General features: G+C 34.2%; 3 protein-coding genes across 3 annotated transcripts; all 3 read right to left on the bottom strand.

Annotated features, from left to right (window-relative positions):
- Positions 1-1,809: 1,809 nt before the first annotated feature.
- LOC134282566 (protein fem-1 homolog B-like) lies at positions 1,810-4,023 on the bottom strand. The gene has a single exon (XM_062764968.1). It carries the CDS (start codon positions 3,979-3,981, stop codon positions 2,077-2,079), a length of 1,905 nt encoding a protein of 634 aa, XP_062620952.1. The 5' UTR covers positions 3,982-4,023; the 3' UTR covers positions 1,810-2,076.
- Positions 4,024-5,687: 1,664 nt separating this feature from the next.
- Positions 5,688-10,165, bottom strand: LOC134282521 (arrestin domain-containing protein 3-like). Its single transcript, XM_062764923.1, has 6 exons — positions 10,021-10,165; positions 8,607-8,756; positions 7,894-8,114; positions 7,157-7,336; positions 6,775-6,957; positions 5,688-5,930 (listed from the first exon to the last, which is right to left on the bottom strand). Exons 1-6 carry the CDS (start codon positions 10,151-10,153, stop codon positions 5,826-5,828), a joined length of 972 nt encoding a protein of 323 aa, XP_062620907.1. The 5' UTR covers positions 10,154-10,165; the 3' UTR covers positions 5,688-5,825.
- Positions 10,166-15,130: 4,965 nt separating this feature from the next.
- Positions 15,131-19,060, bottom strand: LOC134282563 (arrestin domain-containing protein 3-like). The gene is made up of 7 exons (XM_062764966.1): positions 18,894-19,060; positions 18,233-18,370; positions 17,803-18,026; positions 16,726-16,905; positions 16,298-16,489; positions 15,789-15,909; positions 15,131-15,566 (listed from the first exon to the last, which is right to left on the bottom strand). Exons 1-7 carry the CDS (start codon positions 19,009-19,011, stop codon positions 15,439-15,441), a joined length of 1,101 nt encoding a protein of 366 aa, XP_062620950.1. The 5' UTR covers positions 19,012-19,060; the 3' UTR covers positions 15,131-15,438.
- Positions 19,061-23,995: the final 4,935 nt, after the last annotated feature.

Below are 23,995 nucleotides of genomic sequence, written 5' to 3'. Positions count from 1 at the left end.
TCTGCTATCAAAATTCTTCTTGACCAGTGCTTGATAATTAAACCCATGGGACAAACTGAATTCCTCTCAAAGCATAAACATTTGTTATAGATAACTGTAAAGTATATAATGAAAAAATAAGTTTTTACTTAATTTAACATTTTTTAATAAGGATACAACTATATTTTTACATTTTTTAGGATTATGAAATTTAGAATTTAAAAGACAGTTTTTCAAAAAATTCATTTTAATTATAGGTCACAGTGACCTTGAAATAGGCCGTGACACACCTTCTACTTTTGATGTATACTTTTGCCAAGTTTGAAAGCTCTAGGTCTAATAGTTTTCTAGTTATGAGCCGGACAGGATTTTTTCCATATTTTGCTATAGCATCTTTGTTGCGAATATATAAAAATTGAAATATAATTTTTTTTTTCAAATGAACACATATATAATTAGTTTTAATCATATTATACAATATTAATTGAGTTTTAATCACACACTAAAACATCAATTTGTTTTAATTTCATTACACCTATTGAAACATCTTTATCTGGACTAGCCATCATGAACTCTTAATTAGCACAAGCAACTATGAGGCCATTTCTTTTTGCCCAACTCCCAAGAGATAAATTAAGATAGCATCTGCACCAGATCTAGAGATGCTCTTAGCTCCTGACAATAAACTCATTAATTTCTCTCTAATTTGACATGCAAATTTCTGCTATCAAAATTCTTCTTGACCAGTGCTTGATAATTAAACCCATGGGACAAACTGAATTCCTCTCAAAGCATAAACATTTGTTACAGATTGCTGTAAAGTATATAATGAAAAAACAAGTTTTACTTAATTTAACAGTTTTTAATAAGCATATAACTATATTTTTACATTTTTTAGGATTATGAAATTTAGAATTTAAAAGACTTAGTTTTTTAAAAAAATTCAATATAATTAAAGGTCACAGTGACCTTGAAATAGGCCGCGACACACCTTCTACTTTAGATGTATACTTTTGCCAAGTTTGAAAGCTCTAGGTCTAATACTTTTCTAGTTATGAGCCGGACAGGATTTTTCCATATTTGGCTATAGCATCTTTATTAAAGGTCAGAGTGACCTACTTTTTGTGCGCGACACACCGTCTACCCAAGAAGTATAAGTTGACAAAGTTTGATTATCCTAGGCCTAATAGTATTCAAGTTATGAGGCGGACAGGAATGGACAGACGGACGGACGGACGGACACGAAGCCTATAACATAATACGTCCCGTCTTAAGACGGGCGTATAAAAATATTTTAATCTTGGTCTTCTCCACCTTTACAACATCTAATAATAAAATAAAGATTTTTACTTAAGCTTAAGATGTTTTATGATCCCAGGACCAGGTGACGCAGTTGTTAAAGCTATTGTATAAGAGTTGCAGGATTGATCCTCAACTTGCTGGTTCAAATCCCACTGTAGGATCTGATTTAGAGGATTCCTCACTGATCAGAGGCCCTATGTGCCAATTACACGTCAAGATCAAGGGGGTGGCATCTCATTACGAGTGAAAATTTTCAAATTTCAAAAATTTTTACAACTACTTACAATAGTGAATTATTTTATTCATGATTTTGTTTTCAGTTGTTCATGTTTTAACATTTACACTCTTACTGATATCATTTTATATATTAAATTATGATTAATAAAATATATAAGGTCTGAGACAATGAATCAAAAGTAATCTGCATAATTGCAGTATTACAAATTACATGTATACATTTAAAAAAAATGACATAACAACAAGGAAAAACTATGATTCCAATCTAATAATTTTCCCTAAAAAGTTATAAAGAAAAGATTTTTAAAATGATATGTCATCTATTCTCTTCTCTGGTGTGGGGGGTATATTTGTACTTTGACCATAAATATAAAACTGGTATCCTTTACCAAAGCGGTATCTCTGTAAATATCAAGTTGCAGTTTTATAACTAACTGTTTCTAAAAAGGAAATAAATAATGTATAAAACAGAAACAATTACAGTTAGTCTTGTTATTTTATATCAATCTGTTCCCTTAACTCAGAAAGATTTAATTTATCATCATGAATAATCTAGAGTTAGTGGACAGCTAAAAATTCCTCAAGGTAAGGTGGGATGAGACCTTGATAATCGATTCCATTGCTGCACACACACCTGGCAGCAATACACTTCAGAGAGAGGTGATCAGATGCCCTCAAAATTCCTGCATCCTCTTCCCTCTGTGCACAGTCAATTGCAGTTTTTCTCTCATTATTGCAAATGTCAAGATGAGCATTATTGTCAATTAGAATATTCATGGTATTGTGAACTTTCCTTGTATCAACAACTGAGTTCTGAGATACTAAAGCATGCAAGGGGGTGTTTCCCCTTGAGTCCTGTGCGTTCACTCTTGCTCCACATTTAATTAAAAGGTGAGCAACTTGACTGTCTGGAAATGACACAACATCGTTAACATGGAAATCATCCACATATGTAGAACCATCAACAGCCATATGCAGAGGTGTATAGTTATTTTTTAAGAAAGGATTTAATTTAAGAAAATGATACACAAGAGGGTACAGTCCCTCTAACTCTGAAGGACTGTGTTTGGTTTTTAAAATAATGACAAGGAGATATAAACAAGTATGGATATTAGTTTGATGTATCTCAATCAGGGAGTCTCCATCATCTTCACAGTTTGTTATTCTCTCTTTATCATTGGTTAGTTCTGCCATGGCATACTTGAACACTTCTTGGACACTGGAAAAGTTCACTTCTTCTTCTATGTGAAGCATTTGTGAAAATACTTGAGCAAATCTCAATAAATCCTTGGCGATGGATCTTTTATTTGTATGTCTCAATTTCATTGCATGCAGCCAAAGTAAGATACATCGGTCAAATCGCTTGTTATCAGCAAATACTGCACCTCGAAATATGATTGGATGAGGAACATCTGGGTTGTCAGGCCCAAGGATTCTCTCTCTGATTGCAAGTGATTCCATGTGCAGTGCTTCAAAATCATATTTGATAGCATTAAGTTCACCAAGTGTTTTGCATTCAATCCTACTGTTGTATGCATCTACACATGGATAGTCCCCTTTCGTAATAATATTGTCAGGATCACTGTATCTCAAATGCATAGCTTCACGCAGGTATAGAAATGCTTTCATTACATCATAATGTTCTTTATCGTTTGCAAATGAGGCACCAAGCAATTCAAAAGCATTAATCTTTTCTTCTTTGGTTTCAACTTTGGTGGCAAGAAATTCTACAAGAGCAGATTGTCCACATTCTGCAGCCACAAGTATTGGAGTCATTCTGTAGTCGTTAGGAATTTGTTTTCCATTAAATCTGACTAAATCTTGTACTACCTCGATATGTCCACATTCAGCAGCAAAATGCATTGCGGTGGCACCACAGTGCGCAGTTGAATCAGGGTTTGCTCCTTTTTCAAGTAAATACCGCACAACTTCGCTATGTCCTTTGTAACTTGTTATCATGAGACATGTATTATTATATTTGTTCGGTATAGAAATGTCAGCACCATTTTCAACTAAACACTGGACAACATCAAGTCGACCGTCGAAACACGCCGCACGAAGTGGTGTCGAATTCGTTTTCGTGGCATGATTGACATCTGCACCGTGTTCTAGCAAGAGCTTTACGATTCCAAGATGCCCAGCGCCTGCCGCGCACCATAGCGCAGTTGCGCCTTCTAACACAAATCCATCAAACTTTACAGTTCCTGTCTGTTCGAGATTTATTTTAAATTTTGAAAGTAATACTGAAACAACTTTCTCTTCTCCGTTTCTAGACGCAATGATAACGGGTGTTGTTATTTGTCCATTTTCACTCGTGTGGGAATGAAGCACTTCATCTACCAGTTCTTGATTAAGATTCCATAACACAGCAAATAAACTAATTGCTCTTCCATCTCTTGCAGCGGCATAGACTTTCTGTTTTAGTACATTTTTATCTTCTACCGAGTTTTCCTGCGAAGACATTCTCAAACCGGAAGCTTTGGGCACCCACCATTTGTTTGAAGCAGCTCGTACATAAATTAAGTCGAATAAATGGCCTTGAATAAATGCATACTGTAAAAATAAATAATTAAGTTAATTTAAGCATTGATTTATGATAAAATTTTGATAAAATTCATGAAAAATAAATTCTTTTAGGAAGAGCTAGATTATACTCATCAGATAGTGTCCTGACTCCTCTCCACACCAGTCACATCAACCCTTTATTGTCTAAGGGAGGTAACCCAAAGATAACAGGGAATCTGCTTGCTGAAGTTATTATACCCCCCGCTTGAAAAGTGAGAGGGTTTATATTAATCGGTATGTCTGTCCGTCCGTCTGCCTATCCGTCCGTCTGTTACGCTTTGGGGTACCCATCTCTTATCCGCAACTCCTCTCATACCACTGAAGGAAATTTAACGAAACTTTCACAGAATCTTTATTACATACTGCCATTGTGCACATCCTATTTTACTTTTTGATCTGATATATATTTTGGATTTTCCAGTGCAAAACATGGATACTGCCATTATATTCATATGGAAGGCGGGGGTATTATTTAGTGAGCTCATTGCTACCTCTAGTTTTGTTATATTTTATGTCTATTCACATAACTCAGTTCGGAGTCTTTGTCATGAATAAAAATTCGTAAATTGAGTAAATAATTCTCGAAATATCTTTCATAAAAATTCAAAATATATTTACATAGAATAAGAGGTGCTTACAATATAATATGTTATTTATTACATTTTTACCCGTGAAATACTGTAATTTATTCATTGAATAAAAATGATATCCTGTCACAGTGTGAAAGGATATCAAAATGATATCCTGTCACAGTGTGACGAATATCAGAAGTGCGGGAAAACTCTCGATTTCCATTCCCATAACGAAGATTGCTGTAAAAAATCTTCCTTGACCGAATATAAGATAAATGGAAATAAATAAACCATTCTGACAGCGAATAAAACTGTCAAAATTACCAAAAATATGTTGCTAAATCCATGTTTACAGTGTTTTCACCTCACTTAGCACACGTATGACGTCTTTTCAACCGCTCAACTATGACGTCACGAGCCTATGACTGTATTACAAAAAGACAGAGGCAAAGGAAAAATCAAAGAATTTTTTTTAAAAATGTAATAAACAGAAAATTTCAATGTTTTGTAGTTGAATATGGATTAAATTTATTTCACGTGTTGCACGTGAGACAAAATGGCATTTTTTCTTATATTTTCACTCGTGCTTCAAAGCACTCAAAAAATGAAAATATTTCAAATATATCCATTTCACGTGTTGCGTGAAATGCGCGCAAAATGACCATATTCAACTACAAAACATTGAATATCCTCTATTTATCTTATGAATGATTTTGAAAATAATTAGAAAAAGTATTTTGAGAATATAGTTGTAAGGGATAAAGAAATATCAGAGAAAAAGGTAAAGGAAAATTATCATATCATTCTACAGCCAGTTAGTAAGTCCAGAAAATCTTAACAAGCTTGGAATTCAACCTTTGTTCTTTTTTGACTCGGTTAAATTTACTGTATGTATGACTTGCACCACATGTGGATTTTGTAAAAATAAGTAGATAAATAAAAATAAATAAATAATCGCAAAGATTTCTTGAAGAAACGAATGGTTTATTGATGGCAAAATCAAACTCAATAACAATGGGGAAAAAAGGAGCACTATATCACTATTTAAAATTGATTTACTATTTTATAAATTCAGTATGAATCATATGGAATTATGGTGAATCAATGGCTTATATGAGTACTGGGAGTTATGCTCTTGTCAGGAGAAGTTTTATCCTCACAATATTAAATTCATATGTCAAACATTCCATGCGTCCCATAGCTAGGGATGGATCCTATTATCAACTTTACAGGAACGGTTAAGTGAAAAGCAGGCCCTGCAGGGTCTATCACCAACTGAAAAAGTAAGAAATGAAATCAACTCTACACGTAGACAAAAGAATTCAACTCTACACGTAGACAACTGAAAACTCTACACGTAGACAAATGAAATCAACTCTACACATAGACAAATGAAATCAACTCTACACGTAGACAAATGAAATCAACTCTACACGTAGACAAATGAAATCAACTCTACACGTAGACAAATGAAATCAACTCTACACGTAGACAAATGAAATCAACTTTACACGTAGACAAATGAATTTAAACAACTCTATCAACTCTACACGTAGACAAATGAATTTAAACTCTATACGTAGACAAATGAAATCAACTCTACACGTAAACAAATGAATTTAAACAACTCTACACGTAGACAAATGAAATCAACTCTACACATAGACAAATGAAATCAACTCTATACGTAGACAAATGAAATCAACTCTACACGTAAACAAATGAATTTAAATAACTCTACACGTAGACAAATGAATTTATACAACTCTACACGTAGACAAATAAAATCAACTCTACACGTAGACAAATGAAATCAACTCTACACATAGACAAATGAAATCAACTCTACACATAGACAAATGAAATCAACTCTACACGTAAACAAATAAATTCAACTCTACACGTAGACAAATGAATTCAATCTACATGTAGACAAATGAATTCAACTGAACAGGTAGACAAATCAAAGCAACTCTATACACGTAGACGAAAGAATTCAACTCTAAACGTAGACAACTGTAATCAACTCAACACGTGAAACCTCTCGCATTAAAGCACACTTCAATCGTAGGTATTCTTTTACATTTACAGTATTATCATAAAAGTAAAATGGAAATACCTTTAAGTAATGATCAATGGTGATAAGCTTGCATCCCTCGAGACAGGGCGGGGGTACGGGGGGTACATCAAACTCCTCGTCGTCCCACGTCTGGATTTCTCCGGGCATTACATCCTCATACTGAGATTTCTTAATCTCTGCGACACACACTTTCTTTTCTCCTTTGGCGTGGTAAACAGTCTCCTTAGATACAATATTAAAATACATTTACAGCAAATGATTTTTACATATTGTATTGTGAATAACAAAAATTAGTTACAAGTACGTGCCTTTCCCGTATTAGTGTTTTCAATTTAAAGTTTGCCATGAATTATGCAAAATTTCTTCGAGATAATGAATAAGTATTGTGACATTCTCATCTTGATATTCTGGTGGAACAAACCTTTAAAAAGACGACAGATACCCCACACACTCGACTAGAACGGTTCTGTATGGTAATATCAAATACCACGGGTTCCCCTGAGACGTAACCGGTTTTAGAAGTTCTGAGAATCCCCGTGATAGGTCCGGATTTACAGCACCAACAACAAACATACTTGAAATTCTGAATTTCTATTGATGCCTAACAAAAATAATATAATACTCATGGACTTTTATTAAAATTGGATATGGGCTAACACATTTTAATTACAAACTAATGCGCTGGATTTTCCCAAGTTAACAATTTTGTTACTACTAGGCGGAATCAGCTAAATCTAATTCATTTTTGCATTCGTTGGTCAGTGTTCGACAGGCTTTATGGCATTGACCAAATACTAGTAAATCAACAAAACTTGACTGTAAATACATATGTCAGTGCAAGATACATAATTATAATAAAATGTTGGTGATAAATGGTAAAAAAAAAAATACCCTTTCTGACTGGGTTCCCGTACACAAAAAATTTTCTGACCTTTGGGCCAAATTTTTGCCTTTGGCCTTATAGTTCAGGCAACTTTATTGTCAAAATTTAAATAATCTTTATTTATGGTTGGCAAACAAACTTGAGTTAACACAACCCTTTCACCCAAAATTAAATTTAACATGGTGTCTTATGTCCGACAAAATGTTGCCTTGGAACCCAATCAATAAGAACTTTTAATGAAAATATCACCCAAACCATGCCGTGTAGCCGTGTACCTCTGCTCCTGGGTACTTATTTAGGTCAACGTCGCTCACGACTTTGAATTCCTTTCGAATGATTTGATCTGTAGACCAAAAATTCAGATCTAAAATGGCCGACACCTCATACACAATGCTTCCAAATTTATCATTATAGGAGGAAGGTAGCATGGACGGGAGCGTGAAGGAGAAATGGAAGATATGTCGACCTTGTGGAAGCCAGTCTCCTGTATCAGCGACTGAAAATGATAACATCACTCAAAAATAAGATTACCATTAATTTAAACTGCAAGTGAAAGCGGAGAAAGAAAAACCAAATCAGTCTGTATGAATAAGGAAATGAAGACGTATTCTTTGAGAGTCATTTTCTATTTCGTCATTTCTAGTTACTGATTCCGTACAAATTAGATAATACCTGTACATGGCAATTTCGCTAAAAGTATACATCTGAAACCAGCGTCTGGAACCATCCTTGGGAAACGTAAGGTATTTTAGAGAAATAATATTTAAATGATTATACGTTATGATGAATCTTAGCTTAAGGTGGTGAAACGAAATGTTTTCGGTGATTCAAGACCCCGTTTTCACTGCAACTATGTTCACAGTACTTGATCCATCATTTGATATAGATAGAATAAATTTCAATATGCATTGTACAAAATGGTATTCATAATACTGTAATAAGTAAAATACAGACCTGTATGTACTTCATCAATATATAATACTAGTACCTTTGCCATATAGAGCAAGGGCGTTCCTGAAATAGTTTTCCTCCCCGTTGAAGTGTATGGTCTCTGTTTTCTGCTTTTGCCCCGGTCCCCCTGACTGTATTTTCCGGGTCCAGTGAACCTCCCCCCAACCAACACATTTCATGCGTATCTCTACATAGAAATAATTGATATAAAAAAGATCATTCAACATTTTTCATTTTATGCTGCTTTTTGAATTATGTCTACAGTTACTTATTCTGGAAAAAATAACATTTCAATTTTTAAAGCGCTTGGATTTTATAAAAATACATAACACACATCTCCTCCTTTCTTGTATGGGTACAGGCTTCCTTAAGTTAGGAATTTAGATATGAATGAAGCATTAAATAATGTTTATAGGTGTCGAAGTGTGAAGTAAGTGGTTCAAATGGACTTCTGGAGTGGATTGGAAATATAGACAGTCATGTATGATTTTTAGCTCCACTGCACTGAAAGCTCAAGTGAGCTTTTCCGATCACCTCTTGTACGTCCTTCGTCCTTCTGCCCGTCCGTCCGTCTGTAAACTATTCATATTTCAATTTCTTCTTTTAAGAGAACTACTGGACCAATTTAAATCAAATTTGCACAAATCATCCTTGGGTGAAGGTTAGTTTTTAAGTTCAAGTTCAAAGTTTAAATTGTTTAACTGATGTACCAAGCTCCCTAATAAGGGAGATAATCAAGAAATTAAAGACAAAAAAGTCGGTCAATAAGTAATCTTCTCCATTAGAATCACTGGTCCAGAAAACCCGAAACATGTGGAAGCATCCTTAGATATAGCACAAATTATGCCCCCATATGGGGTTAGAGTGGAACCATAATAGAAATTCCAAGTTTTACACTTAAATATAACTTATTTTTCAAAATATTCTTTTCTGAAACCATTGGGCCAGAAAATCTTAAACAAATCTTAAACATAATTGAAAACTTCCTGAGGTTATGTACATAGTAAATTGTTCAGATCATTGCCACTGGGGATAGAAAGGGGTCGCAATAAGTATTACAAACTGGCGAAGAACAGCAAGGTCAAAATTTCCAAGACGAGCGTTGTGGCCCATTGGCCTCTTGTTAAAATGGAAAACAGTTTTTTATTTAAATTTCAATATCAATTAATTTCATGATTAAAGATAAACTATATATATGAATTGAATATAAAAATCCCAACATGCATTTTCTTAGGTCTAAATATTGAATCTACGAGGAGGAAGTACAGTGTGTAAATGCAAAATTTACTATAACAAGGATCTGATTTTAATCATTTGGATGTCTTGTAAATTTTGCTTTGACCCACCCACCCCGTTAGTAAATTCAAAATTTATAACATGATACATGTTCGACACCACGTGAGATCTAAGAATGGTTCTTTGATGTTTATATGTAATATAGAAGTATTTACCCCTGACGTTTATTCCCGTGTCCAGTTCTATGATAAGTCGTCCTGTCACGTCTTGTCCTGGTTTGTATACAGCCCGTAAATCATCAAACTCTATCCTGTACACTCTCAGTTTTCCCATCATATATAGCGGCATTGATTGAATAACATTTTCTATATAAATAAAGTAAATTGATCAAATACACACATCAAAAATATATAAGTTATGGTAGATGTAGACGTTCTGGAAAATAAAATTTGATTTTACTTTGCCCTTATGATATTTTAAGGTCATTCTTGTTTCCCCTGTATGTAGATTCCTGTTGCTTTTGTTATGAGAATCTTCCAATCTGTGTTACTCTGGAATTGCTTGACGCCGGAAAAATTATTAAGATCTTCATTATTCCTTTTATAAACAATATGTGTTTGTCAGACAATGATGTCTCCTATTCTATTTCGAAGCTTTATGCAAAATATGAAAATCACAGCTCAGTTTACTCACAAAGTTACTCAAAAGTTCTGGGCAAGTTCAGATAAGTCTCGTTTGAGTATATATAACATTCCCCACGATAAATTATAGTCCAGGCTTTTTGATATCATTGACAGCTGCTTTTTCAATAAAAATGGAACTCGTTTATTTACTTACCTGGTCATTGGTCATTTGCAAAATTATTTTGAAAAAAAACCTCATTCTGATTGCACACACAAGTACTCTGAAGTCGACATAAAAAGATGCCTGAGTTTCTTATTGACAATACACTGTATCTATGTGGTTTTTTGAGACTAGGTCTTCCAACAATCTATTGGAATTTCCATGGGTAACATTTGCGCTCCGTTATTAGCAGACATATTTTTGTATTCATATGATGCAGAATATGTGCAAAATCTTATGCGTGAAAAGAAGGAAACACTTGCTGTGGCCTTCAACTCGACATTTAGATATATCGACGACGTATTGTCGATTAACAATGGTAATTTCCATTCCTATGTCGATATGATATATCCTCGTGAGCTTGAGATAAAAGATACCACAGAGTGTGACACATCTGTTTCATACTCTATATCTTACTTGAAAAAGACGTTAATGGTAATCTAACAACCAAGCTCTATCATAAACGTGACGGCTTTAACTTGTCTATCGTCAACTTCCCTTACTTATGCAGCAATATACCTTCATCACATGCATAGGGAGTTTATATCTCTTAGTTGATTCGATACACAAGAGCATTCTCTACGTATGAACAATTTCTAAAACGAGGTAAATTATTGACAAACAAGTTGATGAAACAAGAATATCAGCAGTCTCCTTTAAAGTCATCATTTCGTAAGTTCTATGGTCGATACAATGACATTGTCAGCAAATACAATTTATCATTGAGTCAAATGCTGACTTACGTTTAACATACTTATTATTAGTCCATTATTTAAACACTGAATTTTTCCGTTATTTCCCGATCATAGCAAGGAGCACACGGCGGGTATGACCGGTCGGCAAGGGATGCTCACTCCTCAATGGCACCTGATCCGAACTCTGATGTTTTGGAGGTCCGTGTTTGCTCTGCTCCTATTTTGTATTGTTTTATGGAGTCTGATATTGAATACTTTTCATTATTTCAATATCTTTCATTGATATGATTTCTCAACCAGCAAGAAGGCTAAGAATCCTTCAACACAGAATGATGATTTAGTCAGAATGAAATATATTTCTAGCTCATATATTTTCTAGTCGAAGTTGGAAGAGAGATCAAATCTCTGTGGTTGGTTACTGAATATACTTTTAGACAATGATATCAAACTGACGTAAACATTTATAAATTCTATTTGATAAGGAATCACATGAATATTGTAATTTTTACATACCCGCTCTAAAATTTCCTGATTTAACACAATAAAAACATAACAATAAAACTCAATATAGTCGCCAGTCGGAGATAAACGTTTCTCTGGGAAAAGTCACCTTTTTTCTCTGATACAAATGGAAACCATGGCCATTATCCAGAAACCCGCTTTACCTTAACATATTGATCAATAATTATAACTTTTCATGTTGATATTTTGCACTTTATTCACATCCTGGTATTGATTATATCCAAGTTCAGGAAAAACCTTCATTATACATCAAAATCCTAACAAACGTGCATACCTTAAAAGGGTATCAAAATTAATCACCGTTGTATAATCAAGAGAACATTGTTTTAATGATGAAGAAAAAAAAAATATGAAGGGCGGCATATAGAAGGGGAACATTTCATATTGAATTTAGATCTCATAGAGATCTTATCTTTCCAACTGTTTCCATTTGTGAACTGTCTCAGGATTTTTCTTTATTTATTTTTCCCCATTAAGTCATTTTAAAGGTGCTTAAACAATGATTTGCAATAAACATGCATTTCATCAATGAAAAAGTACTAACCTGTAGAACAATATAAATATGTACAGTGACTGAACATAAAAAAAGTAAGATGAACCTATTTACCTATTTTTAAATAAATTTCTTTATTTTCTATATTTTATGCGAAAAGCTTTTTATTTGAAGTTCAAACGTACACATGCACTGAATTACCTGATATATGACACATTTACAAATACTTATAGTTTAATCCAGAAACTTCAGTGTTCTATTCTTCTAATTTGGAAGATGCTGAATAAATTCTTGTCCATATGAAAAGGTCTGCTGTTAAGGGGGCGGAATTGGTACTCATGTGAAAATAAGATTATTTTTAGAAGAGTCAAACATTCTAGTATTTTGCATGACCTCCTAGCCTTCAGTAATGTGCAGATCAGTAAACACTCTTGCCTGCCCATATCATCACCGAACCTCCATTCAATCTGTCGTTATCAGAAATGAAACAATCGGCAAATCTTTTCCCCTTTGCTTTCCAAACAAGTCTTTTGTCATCATGGAAGTCAAAACAAAATCGAGACTTGTCTGAGAAGAGAACGGAACACCAACGCCATCATTGCAAGTTTCTTTTTTTGTCCACGGTAGTCCATTTCTGCGAGACTCTAGTACGACTGGTTGGCAAGTCTTGCGATTTCATTTATGAAGTCTTATTTGTTTTGAACTGTCTTAGTAGAAATCCGTCTACCCGTTGTTCTCTGAAGCACAGTAACAAGCTTACGAGCCCTTTGGAAGCCGTGCCTTGCAAAATTGGCCAAATAATGGTCCTCACAGACAGTCGTAAACCTTAGATGTCCCAATTTTACCCTTCTTTAACAGTTTCCTGCCAGTAAATTTTGGTTCCATCTGATTAAAATCAGATCCTTTGATCCGCTCACATAGATCGCTATACAAGGTTATCTGAAGAAACCATTCAGAGTCATCTCAAGATCCAATCAATGGTTCACTTATAAGAATTGAGAATTATCTCGGAATTCAGTTACAGAAGTGTAGCCCGATGATACACGAACGGACAATCGTGAGCAGGCTTCTGTAACCTTCCAAAAGAACGCCCATAATCTTTTCTGTACAGAAATACCGGTATAATAAGTTCTTGCTCTTTATTTTCACAAAACAATAAGATCTTCTCAACAGCTTATTTCACTTCTACATTCAATTTCCCGAATGTCGCTTCAATACAATCTCTCTGATTGGTCAAAATTTTAATGAATATCTTTATTAGAAGGGTCATCAGGTAACCCTGACTGGGATTTCTTTAGATCCTTGTGTAGCGATCTTCTGGTTTGTGGGTGGATCAAAGGGTCTGATTTTAGTCAGATTGCTTTCACATATTTATCAAAAGCACCTAATGTAAGAGGGAGGAGTACAACAGAACAGCTATTTACACTCCGTCATATCATAGAACAATGTACCGAATGGAACTCAACACTGTTTGTAAATTATTTTGACTTTGAAAAGGCCTTTGATTCCATTCACAGAGAGAGCCTGTGGTCTATTAAAAAGTTTTATGGTATCCCAGACAAACTGGTCAGAATGGTGAAACTCCTATATGAAGCATTTCAATATCCAGTCCTTGAAGACGGAGTAGAAACGGACTGGTTCTGGGTAACAACAGGAGTGAGGCAGGGTTGCACAATGTCTGGATTCCTATTTTCGTTGGTTATAGACTTTGTAATGAAAAGAACTACATAAACAGAACCAACAGGAATAAGATGGAATTTCACAATAAAACTCGAAGATCTAGACTTTTAAAAATTTCGGGACATCCAGCAAAACACACAGAGACTTAATGAAATTGCTATGCAGGCTGGCCTCATAATAAACATCGAGAAAACCAAAGTGATGAGACTCAACACTGACATAAAAGAACCATTCGATATTGATGGGCAAGACCTGGAGGATATAGAAACACTTACTTACCTTGGAGGTGTAATAACAAGGGAGGATCTGATGACGACATCACCAACAGACTGGGAAAAGCTAAGTCTCCATTTGGAAGGCTCAGAAAAATTTGGAGCTCATCAAAATTTTCCATCCAATCAAAAGTAAAATTATTTAACAGCTTGCTTCTTCGGTCCTAATGTATGGAAGTGAAACATGGAAAACAACAGAGAGAGAGAGAGAGAGAGAAAAGGAAAATTGACACTTTCCAGAATAGATGCCTTAGAAAGATCCTGAGAGTAAGATGGCAAAATGTCTAATGAAGAACTCCATCATAGAATAAAGACAGCTAGAGCAAGTGAGATAACTCTCAGGAAGTGGAATTGAATCGGCCATGAACTTGGAGAAGGACAACGGAGCAAGAAAGGCTACAGCTGGGATGGAAAAACTGGGCGTCAGCGGGAGCAGCAGCCAAAGACAGAGACAGGTGAAGGCAGTGTATTGGGGCCGTATGTACCGGCTGGCACGAAGAGGATAGGTGAGTTGAAGTGACCTATTTTAAGTAACGTTCTTGAATTTTTCTGAGTCTCCTGATCCTTTACAGTTTTTAAATTTATGTATTGAGTACATGTACTTCTAATATTTAACAAATAAAGAACTGGTATTTGTCTTTAAAAATATCAAAAGAAAGCAAGTTTTCTCTTGCATCGCCTTTCTCGATGGTTTGACTTGACTTGAATCTGGAGACGATTTCACCCTGAACATTTTTAGTTAAATTGGATTATAACATTTTTAATAATCAATTTAAAAATAGGTCAAAGTTATATACATATACATCTTCAAATGGTATTTTGAACTTTTTTATTTTATATACATGTATAAAAAAAAACATACAGGTAAATCAAATAAAGTCACTGCTTGTGAGTACATGTATTTCAACATCACATATACATGTACATACCCACATTATAAAGTTTAAAGTGAAATTTTGTTACTAGGAATTTTTATAGAAATGTAAAATTGATTCATATACATATTATTCCATATAGCAAGATTAAAACAGAAAAAAAAATTAGCCATTGACAAAAGAAAAATCAAATAAATTCATTTTTTTTCTTACACCTACTACTAGAGACACAGATATAAACATTTCCTCAACGCTAGGAAAACTTGTAAAACGAATAGCAAGGAGTGAATTCCAGTTGTCCGTAGATGTGTTCCTCTTCTTTTTTCTCATCTTTCTTGATGTTTGTTGGACCCCAGACGGATTCACTGAAGATTGGAGTAGCTACGACAGAAAGGTTCATTTAAAAATGAAAGGGTAAGATATCAGAACAAATATTAAATTTTTGAGGGTGTTAATATCACAAAAGAGACTTATTGTATAAATGAAATCAAGAATCATTTGAATTATTGCTTAATCTAAAGTACATAGTAATTTAAGGACCTTGTAAAACTAAAACATGAGAAGTATAGTGAACATTTTCGAGATATTGAAAATTGATCATACGCATTATCGACGACTCTGATTTTTGGTTCTGCTGTACCACTGATTGCAGTGGAATGGATCCGATGATGATTTCAACTGGGATATGTAACTGAGACGATGGTCCGTGTGGTTTGATAACCAGCTACAATAAACGTGAGAAAAAAGTCATTCACCATCCACAACTGCATATTCATTGTTTCCAAATTTACTATTCGCTTTTAATTGTTCTAGCACACGAAATATTTTCTATAAATGAAACATATTGAAATAACGAAAAGCTAGTACTCAAAATCAAAAGTCCATGGAACAATACAAATTATGAGACCTCCAAAAAATCGGAGGTGGGACCAGGTGCCATGGAGGAGTGAGCATCCCCTGCGATCGGTCACACTGGCCGCATGCTCCTTGTCATGATCGGGAAACAACAGAAAAAATCCGTCGTCAATTCAGTGTATATATAAGGGACTAACAATTTTTATGAAAAACATCAGTCAGCATTTGACTCAGTGATAAATTGTGTGTTTTCTTACCTTTACATGGTATTTAATGTCGATGATAGAGCAGCCCGCCAGGTGAGAAGGAGCCAGAGGAGGAATCGGAAATCTTTCTCCACTCCAAACCTCTGACTGACCCGGAGTCAAATCTTCGTGTTGAATACGGTTGATTAACTTGGTCTCAGTATATATTCTCTTTTTTGGCCTTACTGCGTTATATGTTGTGACCTTTCAGATGACAAACAGATTGTATTAAGACTTACAATCACATGTATATATTTTTAAGACGAGTTTAGTGAAATGCAAAGTATTTTTAAATGTTAGGATTTAAATTAATAATTATTGGAAATGATATTATGGAAATCAGTTTAGGTTTATTCTGGAGCAATGGTAAGCTGAAGTTTTACTTGAAGTATTGTACAATATTTTTAAGAAAAAAGTAATACAATTTAATTATTACAAACCATTTGAAAATCGGCAAACATGCTGCACACACGTGTTGAACTATTCTGAGCACTAGCTTCGAAGTAAATTGATTCCCCGGGAACATACCCGATTCGGTTTAGTTTTAATGTTCCCATGATAGGGCCTGATTTACAGCACAAACAGCAGAGGGTTTCCGAATTCTGGGCTTCTCCACCGTTCTTCAGAAAAGAAAAAAAAATAATATACAAAAAAGTTTTTAAAAAGACATTTCATGCAATTACGATTTTAATTTCTACAAAAGGTCAGAAATTAAAAAAAATAATGATGATCACAGAGATATGACACAGGCACTTGGTTCGGAAATAATTTTTCAACCCATTATAGTATAATAACAAGACAAGGTATCTGACTATGAATTACACGGAGTACCCCCTCCCCCAGAATCGCACTCATTTACACTTTCAGAGGAAATACACTTACAAACTATTTCTACTTATGTCTTCTACGATAATTTATCTACACAACCATATATGACATGCTTGTCTTTATTTTCTTTAGTCTCCGTAAACAGCATCACTTCTCTACTCGCTGGATGGAAAATTCGAACTCAACCAATTTGTCAGCAAATACAATTTATCATTGAGTCAAATGCTGACTGACGTCTTTCAAACTAATTGTTAGTCCATTATTCATACACTGAATTGACGACGGATTTTTCCGTTATTCCCCGATCATGACAATTAGGAGGACAAGGCGGGTGACGGGTCGGCAGGGGATACTCACTCCTCCATGGCACCTGATCCCATCTCTGATGTTTTGGAGGTTCGTGATTGCTATACTCCTTTGTATTGTTTTATGGATTTTTGATCTTGAATACTGTTCTTTATCTCCATATGTTTCATTCTTTTTGTTATAATGAATGTTTGTAATTTTATGCCTCTTCTTTCTATTATGTGTTTGAATGATTTTTAGTGGCTTTATGCTTATTTTTTTTTAATTATGTGTTTAACCTGGATGTCAGTGGCTTCTTTCTATAAATGTGTTAATCTTGTTGTACCTTTTTATAGAGTTAAAACCCCTGATTTATTGATCTGATTTGATACACTAGTAGTTACCGCAGCTGTTGGTTCCAGATTCAAGTCCAATGTCGATAAGACAGTGAAAGGTTGGACAGTGTGTTCATCATACGCATAGGGTCTGTCTATAATTCCTTCCACTTTGTAGCGGACGTATCCATGTTCCCCCTCGAAGGAGGAAGGTAAGTCAGGAGGTAGGACAAATGAGAAGGGGAACACGTGTTTTCCCGCGGGTAAACGGTTTTCATCACCACTTCCTAAACCTACATGTACAATGTAGATAGTTATCGTATTGCTAAGACTTAGTAAGTAAGGAATACAATATGCTTTAAAATACATGCAATGTTTAACATAATTTCTCATCATTCTTTTATCTGAAAACGGAATTTTTAAAATTGTAGCATAGTAATAGTTAAAAATAACAAAAATTTAGTTTTAAAAAATGTCATTAATCAAAACTTTATAGTACCCTTTCCAAACACTGGTATTGTTTTATCAAAGTGTTCCTCGTTTCCTGAGTAGTGCTTTGTTTTATCCATGCCGTCCCCACCATCTATATGCTCCGACCAAGCTACGTGGGTTTTCCCGTCACACTCTAATCTAATTTCTTGTAAAAAGTATGAACAAAATGTCCATTTTAGTAGTACTATGTTAATAATAAATGTGAGGTTAGATTTGATAATTGTTTTGCCAAAACATTTATTTCTCTTGGGAGTTTGCGATAAAGAAATGTGATGTCTCAGTCTGTCTGTCTGAATCTATGTCTTTTCATGGAATTGTTTCCAACTATAGATTTCACGAACAATACCATATCTGTTAATTTGTCTCAAGAAAAGACGATTTTCAACACACATACAAAAACTTCATTGATTTTTTTTTTATTTTTTGTTTACTAGTATTCTTCTGCTGGCTGGCCCAGGTAGTACAAATCAATGCGGTTATTGACCTTTTCAAGCACTTTCTAAACAGCGGTTCTTAATCTCCAGGAATAATTTAACTAAGGCAATTATTACTGAATATTCTTCAAATCAAATACACATTATATTTAGTTATCATTTGTGAAGGCAGTGCAAAATTACCACCTATATCAAATGAATGATTGAAAAAAGTTACAAAATTTTATAAAATACCCCGCATTTCCATTTCTGTTTCCAGTTCAAGGATTGTTTTTCCACTGACGGTTTCACCAGGTGTATATACACCAAGCTTATTGTCCAAGTCTATGTGGAAGGACTTCAACTTTCCCATCTTCTTCTTCAAGCCTTTAAGTATTTAAACCAAATCTTCATGTAAACATTTTTTTCTGTTAAAATGATTAAGAGCGTACATTGCAGATGATATATCATTGTATTTGGTTACCTTAATCGTTTTTAGCTCACCTGAGCCGAAGGCTCAAGTGAGCTTTTCTGATCACATTTTGTCCGGCGTCCGTCTGTCCGTCTGTCTGTGTGTCCGTAAACTTTTCACATTTTCGACTTCTTCTCAAGAACCGCTGGGCCAATTTCAACCAAACTTGCCACAAAGCATCCTTGGGTAAAGGGGATTCAAGTTTGTTCAAATAAGGGCCACGCCCTTTTCCAAGGGGAGATAATTATGAATTAGAGAAAAATTAATGGCATTTTTAAAAAAAATCTTCTTCTCAAGAACCACTGGGCCAGGAAAGATGAAACTCATGTGGAATCATCCTCAGGTAGTGTAGATTCAAGATTGTTCAAATCATGACCCCCGGGCCTAGGGTGGGGCCAAAATGGCCGACCCAAGTTTTACATAGGAATATATAGGAAAAATCTTTAAAAATCTTCTTCTCAAGAACCACAGGGCCAGAAAAGATGAAACTCAAGTGGAATCATCCTCAGGTGGTGTAGATTCAAGTTTGTTCAAATCATGACCCCCGGGCCTAGGGTGGGGCCAAAATGGCCGACCCAAGTTTTACATAGGAATATATAGGAAAAATCTTTAAAAATCTTCTTCTCAAGAACCACAGGGCCAGGAAAGATGAAACTCATGTGGAATCATCCTCAGGTACTGTAGATTCAAGTTTGTTCAAATCATGACCCCCGGGCCTAGGGTGGGGCCAAAATGGCCGACCCAAGTTTTACATAGGGATTTATAGGGAAACCTTTTAAAATCATTTTTTCAAGTACTTCAAAGCTATGATTAGTGATATTAATATGGAATCAGCTTCAGGTAGTGTAGATTCTAGTTTGTTCAAATCATGAACCCCTAGGGGGGTTAAAATTTACCCCTCCCCCCTCCCCCCCCCCCTCAATAAACTTTCAGTTCTGATCTGATATGTGCTTTTTCCTAGCCAATGTGCTCAGGTGAGCGCTGTGGCCCCTGGGCCTCTTGTTCACTTATCTATTAGAACATTTAATTCATAAAACAAAGTTAAATCATCTTTTTCAGAGCAAGTAATGAAGATAAAGGAACACAAAAGAACTCCGATAGACAATTTTGTACTTTAATGAAACTCTGTTAATAACACTGTGTTCAATTTATCCAATAATTGAATTTAACCACAGGCACCTGACGTTACTTATTTTTCTTTTAATAAAAAATATACACATACCCTTAGGTATGTGCATATTTTTTTTATTAAAAGAAAAATAAGTAACGTCAGGTGCCTGGGTATGTGTATATTTTTTTTATTAAAAGAAAAATTTTAAAGTAACGTCAGGTGTCTGTGAATTTAACCTCTGCACAAATTGCAGACTCGCTAATCCTCCAGTAAGAAATTAGTCCCTTTTTACGCATGCTGTTGGAAGTTACGTTTTTAAGAGTCATATATACAATGTGTATAAGTATGAAAATATATATGCTCAAGAAGCGAAAAATCTTACCTTTCTCAATCAAAAATTTAACCTTCCAAAAAAGGTCCTTTTGATAAAAGAATACAAGTATAAACACAAATTAATATCCATGCACCTTTTTAAACATATGAATTTGACATGAGATATACAGATTTATGAGTATCTAAATGCTTTAAGATCGAATAACCATTGTTTGTTGGGTTTTAAATTGATATCGATAAATAATTCAAGCTGCACATGGAACATTCTTTAAATAGAATTTGCGCTCTAATTATGTTTTCAAGCTTGACTAGAATATGATTACTTTGTACACATTTTCTGGAAGGTTCTTGAGTTTGCTTTTGAACACAGTGTGTAGATCTCAGTGTACGGTGTGTTTATGTGTACTTTACTTAAGGAATAACTGTCTTATTTTTCGATTTCATGATGTGATCAATCGATTGGGTTGCGTGATAATTTGCATAAACGCCGAAATTATGCCAATCGATTGATCATCGTCTTAAAATTGAAAAATAAGACAGTTATTCCTTATATTTACTTGCTTTGATTCCGCCAATCCACGTGCTCCAAGCCCTGCTTCTGCCTAGCTGTTTGGTTCACTGCACGTGTTTTTTTTTTTTTTTTTTTTTTTTTTTGGAACCGCGCCAATTATACATTGATGGGGAAATAAAGTACATGTACAATTTGTAATTTTATCTAGGACAAAGACATTGGAAATGTAAATATTATATTATACTGAATTTTTTATACAAATACATATAACAGTGAACAGTGCGCGCATAAATTCTGCGCAGTCGCTATTTTTTGGAATATCACCCGTCGTCAAGCACTGTTGACTGTTGCTGTGCTGGAGGGCGTGGCTTCATTATTCAGTGGGTAATAGTGTATTTTAACAAATGTTTCTCGACCAATCAGATTCAACATATTTACATAAAAGTATAATATATATTAAATATTGTACAACTTTCCACAGTGCTTGGAGGTTTCAGAAATATTAAACTCCATGTATTTTTTAGCAATTAATTTTGTTCTCTTTGTATTGTTTTATTATTTATGTATTTTCATTTTCTGTGGAAAGACCTTTAGCCTTTTCATTGTTTATTATTTTTCTTCTCTATTCTTATTTTTCTTCCGCTTTTTTTGTTTAAAATAAATATGCAAAAATTTTTGTTCATCGTAAAGGTCATTAAAAGTTAGAACAAATTTGAAACGCGTATGAACTATGACCGCTTTCCATAAGTTATTGCCCCTTTCGCAAGAAATGCTTGTTATCGCTACTCCTCCGAAACCGTAAACCATAGTCAGAATTTCAAACCTTCACCAATGTCTTGAAATAAAGTAATAAAAAATATAAATTATGTTAAACTTACTTGTTAATACTTCAATGAGTTATAGCCCCTGAAAGTTTTTGAATTTTAAAAATAATTAAATATTTTCAAAACGAGAAGTCGTAGCAACATGGGACTAACTGCATAAGATTCATTGACCTTTGATCTTAAAATTTATGTAAAGGTCAAAGGTCAAGGTTTAATAAATTGAGAAATTAAGCTTTTTTTATATCTTTTTTTTTTTAACATATACAAAGGTCTTAGCATCATTATTATGCACTTTTAAAACTATTTTAAAGATTTAAATCCATCCCTTAAAATTGACCCTATTAAAAGTTATTGCCCTTTGTGCGAAAAACCTTGTTATTGCTACTACTTCGAAACCGTAAACCGCAGAGAAAATGAAACCAATCACTGGCTAATGTTTTCAACTCCTTGAGGAGACTCTGGAATTTTTATTGCAAAATATTCGTTGACCCCTTCAATGAGTTATTGCCCCTGAAAATCTTTGAATTGTACAAATAATTAAAAATTTTCAAAATGAGAAGTCGTAAAGACATGGGACTAACTGCATAAGATTCATTGACCTCTGTTAATAAAATTTATGTAAAGGTCAAAGGTCAAGGTCATTCAAAAATTGAGAAATTAAGCTCTTTTTATATCTTTTTTGTCTTTTAACATATACTTAATGTCTTTGCAACACTAATACGACTTTTAAACCTATTTCAAAGATTTCATTCTTGTCCCTTAAGATTGACCCTATTAAAAGTTATTGCCCCTTTTGCGAAAAACCTTGTAATTGCTATTGCTCCGAAAAAGTAAATCGTAAAGACATGAAACCTTCACTTATGTCTTAATTGACTTTGGGCACAACTTTTATGTTCAAGTGCGAAAGGATCTGGTGACTCCTTGAATAAGTTACTGCCCTTTAATTCTTTTGTGCTTACCATTAAACCTTATAACTTTAAAAATATACGTCTAGAGACATGGGGTTAATTACAATGTGATTTTGACCTTTGACCTTGAATATACCTTGAAGGTCAAAGGTCAAGGTCACCTCTAAATTTTGACCTTTTTTCATTTTTTTTTCTTTTAAGCCATTCCTGGTTTCTTTTTGATGAAATTTAATTTTAAAGAGATAAATATTACATGAAATTAAAATTCAAAGAAGGTGGAAAGACCTCTTATTGTTCTATGAACAATAAGTCTCCTAGTTATTTATGTATTTTCATTTTCGAAGTTTCCTTTAGACTCTGTTCATTGGTTTGGTGGATTTTTCCACTAGGACTACGAACCATCAGGTTTGGTATTATGTTTAAAATAAATATGCAAAAATTCGTTAAAATGTGGTCCGCTTCAACCAAATCCGACACTTTTTAAACCGAAATACATCAATTAAACCTTTATGAAGCGCTGTTTTGGGTATACATGTATTGCCATTTAGTGTTTCAAATAAATGATATCAAGCATCCATATTGAATATAACCTATTCAAATTGGTGATCAATATAAATTCGAGCTAACTCGATGATAAGCCTATTCAAATTGGTGATCTATCATATATATGATCTGATCAGCTGATAATATGATATCGATCACCGTCAGTTAGACTTAATTATTTGAATAGGTAATGCCGCCTATTCAAAAGATACATAAGTTTATCACCTACTAGTATTCAAATAGATGATATTCTATACCAATATAAGATTTGATATTATAAATCCCAGAAAGGTGATTTTACACATTGAGTAGGTTATATAACATACTCGGATATTCAATTATCTCACGGTTAGTTTTGTGTTTGTACATCTGTAACTATGTTTCATGTCACAATGATTTTGTAGATCCATAAATTAAATACAAGATGCTAGAAACCAAATCGATAAACGTGAAAAAGACGAAATTTAAAAAAAAAACAACTTACCGGTTCTTTTGATATATGACGTTTTAAGTAATTCGTGACGTCATAAAAGCATTGAATGTATTAGGCCCTAGTATCCCCTCGCAATGAAGTTGGGAACCCATCACTTATGATATCTGCAACTCCTTATATACCACTTAACATTTCAATGAGAATTTAGTAGAAGTAATTATT

This window comes from Saccostrea cucullata, unplaced genomic scaffold, assembly GCF_032062105.1.
Source record: "Saccostrea cucullata isolate Sc308-1 unplaced genomic scaffold, CSIRO_AGI_Scuc_v1 ctg297, whole genome shotgun sequence".
NCBI classification, from domain to species: domain Eukaryota; kingdom Metazoa; phylum Mollusca; class Bivalvia; order Ostreida; family Ostreidae; genus Saccostrea; species Saccostrea cuccullata.
This window is presented reverse-complemented; position numbering and strand designations above follow the sequence as displayed.

Excerpts from the sequence above, each read along its gene's own strand:
- LOC134282566 (XM_062764968.1), bottom strand. The coding sequence starts at position 3,981 with ATGTCTTCGCAGGAAAACTCGGTAGAAGATAAAAATGTACTAAAACAG.
- LOC134282521 (XM_062764923.1), bottom strand. The coding sequence starts at position 10,153 with ATGCCGCTATATATGATGGGAAAACTGAGAGTGTACAGGATAGAGTTT. Across the intron at positions 8,115-8,606 it reads CCTTGCTCTATATGGCAAAG|TCGCTGATACAGGAGACTGG; the intron begins GTACTAGTATTA and ends TATCATTTTCAG. Across the intron at positions 5,931-6,774 it reads CCATTGATCATTACTTAAAG|TTGGTGATAGACCCTGCAGG; the intron begins GTATTTCCATTT and ends TTACTTTTTCAG.
- LOC134282563 (XM_062764966.1), bottom strand. The coding sequence starts at position 19,011 with ATGGGAAAGTTGAAGTCCTTCCACATAGACTTGGACAATAAGCTTGGT. Across the intron at positions 18,371-18,893 it reads AACAGAAATGGAAATGCGGG|AAATTAGATTAGAGTGTGAC; the intron begins GTATTTTATAAA and ends ACTTTTTACAAG. Across the intron at positions 18,027-18,232 it reads AATACCAGTGTTTGGAAAGG|GTTTAGGAAGTGGTGATGAA; the intron begins GTACTATAAAGT and ends TTGTACATGTAG.